This window comes from Suillus fuscotomentosus, assembly GCF_016647785.1.
Source record: "Suillus fuscotomentosus strain FC203 chromosome Unknown F5891scaffold_52, whole genome shotgun sequence".
NCBI classification, from domain to species: Eukaryota; Fungi; Basidiomycota; class Agaricomycetes; order Boletales; family Suillaceae; genus Suillus; species Suillus fuscotomentosus.
The window spans coordinates 27,690-35,399 of record NW_024539564.1 but is presented as its reverse complement, the minus strand read 5'-3'; the positions used below and the strand labels follow the sequence as shown (position 1 = coordinate 35,399).

At 47.4% G+C, this 7,710-nt stretch overlaps 1 protein-coding gene across 1 annotated transcript; it reads left to right on the top strand.

The window, feature by feature from the left end:
- Positions 1-614: 614 nt before the first annotated feature.
- On the top strand, positions 615-2,975 carry F5891DRAFT_983165 (uncharacterized protein; the record flags this gene model as incomplete). Its single annotated transcript, XM_041377292.1, has 7 exons — positions 615-694; positions 836-890; positions 946-1,077; positions 1,152-1,293; positions 1,377-1,793; positions 2,545-2,574; positions 2,644-2,975. 7 exons carry the CDS (start codon positions 615-617, stop codon positions 2,973-2,975), a joined length of 1,188 nt encoding a protein of 395 aa, XP_041222312.1.
- Positions 2,976-7,710: the final 4,735 nt, after the last annotated feature.

Genomic DNA, 7,710 nt, shown 5'->3' with positions numbered 1-7,710 from the left:
CAACACCCTCGGCCCACCGGTCTAATTAATATGCATCTGGGCCCACCCGTATAATACAATATTGTATAATACCCTCGGCCCACCCGTCTAATTTAATATGTGTCTGGGCCCACCCGTGAATGTGATAACAAGTACCTACCCATCTATCTCATACACATCTACCTTAATACACCCATCTGCATAATATCCAGCTACCTCAGCCCACTCATCTACTCTATATATTCCCTGCATGGGCCCACCCGCCTCCATCGGGAATAATTTGCCTCCCGGCCCATCCGTCATAGTCGAGAATATTTTTATCATGGGCCCATGGTCCGCTGGCCCGTATCATACGGGATATTATGCACGTCCGTTCCCTCGTATTATACGGAGATAGGTCACTGTAGTATGTGCTTGCTGCACTTGTTTCCCCTTAAGGGTCGAACGTGCTTGCCATCTCAAGCATAGCAGACTAGGCAACGCACGACCTACAACATTTTTTAGATACAGTCAGGAGCATCATTTGTTCCTCACAGTATTGTTGTTTCTACATCGGCCACTATGTGGCGCCTGAACCATTAAAAGAAGGTTTGAAGCCTACAATCTACAATGGCAGCTCACTGTCCAGGGTGCACATGGGCATCAATCACCCTGTGCTTGCTTCTTTTCTTTGTCCGATATCAGCACTCGCTGATTTCAACCGAGATCCCGCATTGTAAGTACTCGATTTATGACATATCCAATCATCTGATGTTCTTTGACTTAGGGCCTAAAAATGGATGGAGATCGGACGTATCTGTATGACCTCAATCGACTTTCTGGTGTTTCTGTGGGCTGGAAATCCTCCTGGCAGCAGGTACGACGAGGATGCCATGCACGAGGGCCTGTTCCAGGGCTATCTCATTGAGCATGTAAGTCTTTCAGTTGATTATATGCATGTATCTTACTAATATTTTGTATTACTAGATAATGTGTCATATTTTTACAGGTCCATCCACTGCATTAGGTGACGACTCGCGCACTACACGTTCATGCAACGCGTCCCTGCATGACATGACTACTGTCAAGGCAGAGCATATAGCATATGCTTGCGTTCAGGTGAGTTTTGTTTTAATTGATGTACTTAACACAACTGACTTATTGTTTTCATATACTACTACTACTACTGCCAGGCACGCTTCGCCATCAGCAACAAGAACAAATGGTCCAAAGCGGACGGTGAATTCAACAATTGTGCGTTCTACTACAACATTATCAACTTCATTCGCGAGTGCGAGGATAGAGACTGGGCGGAGGCCTCAAATGGTGGAACAGGTATGTTTTTCTCCTCTAATAATTTGCCTGGCTAATTGCTTCTGTCTTTAGGACATTATTTAAAAATGAGAATGGACACGAAGGTGGACCAACCATATCTGACAACAATGGACCTGGAAATTCAACTGGCTCGTCCTCCACTCCAGTAAACAGGCTGGCTAAAATGCGAGTGCAGATGGCCACTCGTGCCAGCACTGCCAAACAACCCACAGCACCTGAAGCTACTCCGACTATCCCAACACCACCTCAAAGCTCTGTCACCCTGGAACCAGAACTCCTCCCACTGCCAGTTGCTTCTGTCACCCCGGAACCGGAACTCCCCCCACTGCCAATCGTTCAATCTCCAAGGCTCATGCAGATGGCCCCCATCCCACAAAAATCTCCTGCACTGAGTGAACTCACGCCAGATGATGTTCCATCTGACAACAATGAAGACTTGGAACCCGTCAGTACCAACAAAAGGAGGCAAAAGAAGGCACCGCCAACCAGCCGGGGTAAGGGTAAGCACTGCACGACAGAGGAATCCAACAATGAGGACCAGGAACTGGCCAAGCCAACCAAAGGTCGCACCAAATGTGTAGCACACAGGAAATAGATGATATCAGTATGTTCATTTTGCCTTATTCCGACTATGCCATCACTTGGTTTTCCTTGATCAGTTTTAGATTTTTCACTTCAATGATCACTTGTTTGGACTTGGCAGCCGCTTCTCAAATTACCACATTTTCACACTGGACTTTGCCTCGTTGTACTCATATTCTCACACTGGGACTTTCGGTGTTGTGCTCTTGTTACCTCTGACATTGCTTTCCATGTTATCTCTGGATTCTCTCATTCAGTGATACCCTGCTAGTGCAGCAGGTTCCTTATATTGTAGCACCTTACAATATATTGTATTCTCATGATGATAATCAATATCTGACTTTAACTGAATATCTCTGTGTGATTTACAATATCTGAATAATCTAATTGAGATAATAATATATTTGCCTGGAACACGTCGTACACGCTCCGTCCATTGGACATTTCAGGTTCCAAGTCTGCTCAGACATACTAAACCCTAACCCTGATATTATTGACAGTATTGATACCATATATATATCTATGTATTGTTAGGTCTAGTATAGGGTTCGGGAGAAAACTCCCTGCTTATTAGCCGCATGCTAATTAGCATGTTAATAACTAGCTATTAACACGCTAATAACTCGTCGCAAAAATCACGAGGCTAATAATGCTAATAACTCCCTACAGCTGACTGTGCCTCAGATATCGAGCGATCAGGTCAGGAATAGTATTCTGAGTCGACCGGCTAGCTTCTACCACTGACAGATGATCGACTAGTTACCATAGATGACACCGAGCTGTTTGGATCCGAAGCAAAAGAGGGTAAACGGCATCATGATGCGAAGAACAGCTTGCTATCAGCTGAAAGTATTGAAGGAGGTGAAGAAATTGAAGACGACGAGTCCAGTACGTGGTTGGATCATGTGCAAATGAGTTCTGCAGCAGCCATGGTGACAAACACTGACTTCGACGTTGAATCTGAGGTAGATCTGAGTGCGGATGGTTTGTTGGCAGTGTTGGCAGAATCGCGACCTAATGTGGACAGCACAGGGAAGGGCAAGGCGGAGGCTGAGGATATCAATGGAAGTGATGACGAGTGTCCGGAGGTATGGGAATGAGTGTTTTTTGCGTTGGCTAATTAGCTAGGATTATTAGCGAGTTTTTCGCCTGCTAAAAATCAACATCACGTGATTGGCTAAAAAGCAGCTAATAATCCGCTAGTTAATAGTATTACTCACGATAGGTTTTGAACACTTCAGAAAACTCGCTAAAGCTTGAAAACAAGCACAGCCGCATGCGGCAAATTTGAAAGTCAGGCTCGGCACCATGGCTGAGTTTGAAATATGCCTGCTGTTTGCCAACAACGCCTCCGTCGTTCTGCACGACTTGGAGGCAACCCTCCAGTGCGCTCTAGAGCGATGGATCCTGAGCCGTCGACATCTCAAATACAACCACCTCCCCCCGATCCAAAACCCAAGCTGACGATTCAGTGGCAGAGTGATGACACTCTCACTGACGTCTTGGTCACCTGGCTCACCGAACACCCTCCCGACTGTCATATCTTATTCTACTCTGATGGCAAGAAACCACCTCCCTCTCTGGATTCAAGTTCTTCTGCTCGTCCCTCGGGAAAGGACAAGTCTCAGATCTACTCTGTTATTGCTCAGGTCATCTTCGAACGTCACGCAAAATATGGGCTGGAATATGCAAACAGTCAGAAGAAATTTCGTGACTCTGTCAACAACCGTATCACAAGGTATGTCATGTTTATATTTTTTGTACTATGCGCTGATAAGATCCTTAGTCTCAAAAACAAATATAAGCCCCTTAAGGCTAAATTCAGCGCAACCGGTGCTGGTGTAGTCCCTCTTGATGACGCCTCCACTAAAAATCTACAAGGTGAGCATTCTTATTTATTTGTTTAGCGGTTTGACCGATTCAAATTTGTAGAAGAAGTCTGTCGCGAATTTCCATGGTACAAGGAACTCGACGCCATCTGGCACTCAAATCCCTCCTTTGCAGCAAAAACTACATCGTCCAAGCCTGGCGTTGACCATGCTGGTGACATGTACACGCTAGTACGTCCGCATGGCAGGGCTGGCCCCTCCGCACATACCAGGGGTGCTACCAGGGCTCAGCCCCCCTCTCATGTTCCGCCTCCTCATAGCCGCCCATTTACTGATTCACAAATTGATCCTCATCTGCTAGCACCTGCTGCTCCCGCTGCTCCCACTGCTCTTGTTCCTTTGCCTGCTCCCGCTGCTCCCATTCCTTTGCCTGCTCCCACTGCTCCCATTCCTTCACCTGCTCCCTTTCCTTCTGCTCCTCCCACTGCTCCCACTCCTGCTTTTCCTCATTTCCCTGCTCTTCCTATTCCTCCTGCTCCTCCTGCTCCTCCGGCACCTCCAAATGCTGACTTCGATACCACTATGGGCAATGTTCCTGATCTTGACGATGACAACGACGACGACTTATATTCCGCTGCTTTCCATGCCCCTCTGGGCAATGCACTAGACCACTTGGATGACGATGATATGGACACTGATGCCCCGCACCCTACTTATGACCTTAACAGCCCTCCAAAGGTTGCCGGGAAAAAATGACAACTCCCATCATCGCCGTCTCCTCCTCCTAACCACCCCATCCCTTTTTCAATCACGCAGAAGTCACCCACTCCTTTCTATGACAGCTGTGCAGCATTTGGCGCTCAGGGGCCCTCTGGCTATGACGCACAACGCAGACCGTCGTCTATTGCATCGTCGTCGCCAGAGATGACTCGTAGTTCGTCGACACCTTCGTCGACGACTCACAACACTTCATCGTCAGATTTTCCTGCATCTCCGACCCACCAGACCTCAATATCAGCGCAACCGAAGACCACAGGGTTGAAGAAGAAGAAAGCAAAATCCGACATTCAGGAGCAGGTTGAGAGGGTCAATGGTGAGATTGGGAGTATTCAATCGGACGTCACATCATGCCATAACCTCAAGCATGAGCGCTTCCTCGTGAAGCTCGATGTGAAGAAGGACTACCATCGTGAGACGAAGAAGTACGAGTATCTTCGCGAGGCGCGCACACATGAGGCCATGCAAGCTGCCGCCAGCCATCAACAAGAGCAGGAGACCAAGGACACAGATATCCACCTTCGCGAGACAGATGTCCGAGTGCACGAGGCCCAGGCCCTTGCGCTTGACAAGGAGGCAGAGATGTGGCGCCTGAAGATTCAATTTCACCAGATGACGCAGAGCGGTAGTACCGCTTCTGCGTCTGATAGCTGACATGTTTGCTGCTGTTGTTCCCCTTCCTATCATACTGTCCGCTAGCGGCTTATTTTTGTATCATCATTGCTGCTTTCTGCTGTCGCGTTTTTTTGCTGCTGTTGCTATCTGACTTATGAATTTCTTTTGTAGTCTGTTGTTACTTGTTAGATTGATGTTGTACAAGCTGTAATACTAGTAGTACATGTACTATTGGTGAATGTGAACATGGTGCTTTTTTTTTCTGCTGGTACTTGTAAGATTGATGTTACATGTGTTGTACAAGATGTACTACTAGTAGTACATGTATCATTGGTGAATGTGAACATGATGCTTATCCTTCCCTACACTGTGCTTTTGATCTAGGGCTATCAAAGAGCTGATCCATGAGCCTTGCACGAGTAGCCTGGCCAGGGGTTCCTTCATATGACCTGTCACCCACTGTTTCATTACCCTCTGGATCCTCAATCTCTTGAGGGACAAAAGCTTCACCCTCGGTATGAGCCCACTCCAGAGACTGATCATAGTCTTTATCCTGCTTGCGACGATGAGTTTCAAAGCAGATGATCATGTTGTGCAGGATAAGACAACACTTAATCCAATGCACAGCAACCTGCAAGTCCTTCTCTGTCTGAATATTGATGCGGAGCTCTCTGAGAGACTGGAACCGCCCTTTCAAGACTGCAAATGTATGCTCAACATGCACATGTATCTTTAAATTCATTAATAATAATAAAAAGCAGAAAATAAAAATACCTTAGAAAGGTGGTAATTAAATGTCCTCTGGTCCTTTGTCAGTCGTCCATTGCGAGGCTTCTTGAAAGGGGGGATACACCATGGCTCCAATGGGTATGCACTGTCTGCCCAAACCCAGTGATCATCTGGGAGAAGATTGGCATGCTCTTCATAGAGGCGAGTGGATCGAAAAGCATATGCATCATGGACACTCCCAGGTTGACCAAGAGAATAATCTACAATCATGAGGTTATGGGGCATGATAACTGCCTAAAATTAAATTAAATTGTTGCCCATGAAAAATAAATAAAAATACATTACTTGACAGCCAAGGGAATACTTAGATTTCCTATCATAAAATGTCTCACCAAAATAAGCAGGTTTGGTGAAAAGATCTATAGTTGAGCCATCAATGGCTAGATAGCCACCCCTCCACTCTGGACAGGTTCGTGTCTCAGCAAAGCGCCGAGCCAGCTCAGTATCCTCAGAGTTATCTTCTGGGAAGAAGATAAACTGATCGTGCTCCTCAAGCAATGCAACCATCACACGATTAGTGCAGTTGACAACCGACCCAACACTCACACCCGCCCATTGTGCGACATCCTCGAGTGAAATGGCATTGCCGTAGTGGCCTGCATGATTTAGAAAAATAGCAAGCTGAATGGAGACAGGGAGCTGAGGATTGTTGGACTGGTTACGGAAGATAGGATGACCGGAGATCTGGTCGAGGATATCGTCAAATATTTCTGGATTGACGTGCAGTTTCTGGCGAAACAAATGAGGCCGGTGTTCCTCACGGTGAACCAGCATATGCAGCTGAGGTGCCCGAGGAGGAGGCTCATCAGGCTTGTGGAATACACGTGCCCTCTCTACCTCATCACGAAGAGCAGCAATTGTGTGCTGGAGCCAGTCGTAACGCACAGCAGCATCATCTGAGTCGTCAGATTGGTCACTGTGGCTGGAAATATCTGAACTGAGGCCCGAAAGGTGGGACATAGGGGACATAGGGGACATGGGGGATATAGGGGATGGGGAGGCAAAAGCCAGATCTTCCTCATCCAAGGTATAAAGCGAGTTTAAGTCCGAGTCAGTATTAGAGTCTGAGTTGGAGTTGGAGCCCTGGTCATCCAGGAGTATATTCAAATACTGTGAGTTGGCTAATGCCAATGAAGCCTGATCAATGGCACGAAGGAGGTCTTCACGTGTAGACTGAGGAGGCATGGTTGTGACTTGGAACGGAGTGTTTTCTTATCAGTACACTCGAGATCCATCATCCAACTGATTAGGTGGAGTTTAAATCGGAGTTTAAATTTTTACCACGATTAGCACCAGATGTCATCGCTAGCATCTGCATCCTCCGTGCATTCCGTAGCTCGAATCTCACCATCCCCTTGCCCCTTCCAGCATGATCTTACAGGTGGATAATGGGGAGGTATGCAATGGCGCCGGATGGGAGGTTGAGGATGTAAATGTGAGTAATTTTTCTTCATTTGTGCTCCTGCCCTCTCTGATCTCATGCTACTGCTGTTGTGTCTCCCAGCCCACATGCCTGCACCTGCGCACCTGCGCACTCATACGGCTGTTGTTGTATCTCCCAGCCGGGCCAGCCCCACACACCTGTGTCCATGTTCCCGCCCTTCACACTGCTGTTGTGTCCCTCGCTGTCACGCGTCCAGCATTCGAATGCCGGATCAAACGGAATCCCCCAACATGTTCGTTATCTCCTAGCACATGCTCCCGCCCTCTTACACTGCTTGTGTCTCCCTCGCTGTCACACATTCAGCATTCGAACACCGGATCAAATGGAATCCCCTAACTCTACCTCCCAGCTCATGCGCCCGCACTCTCACTCTCTCATACC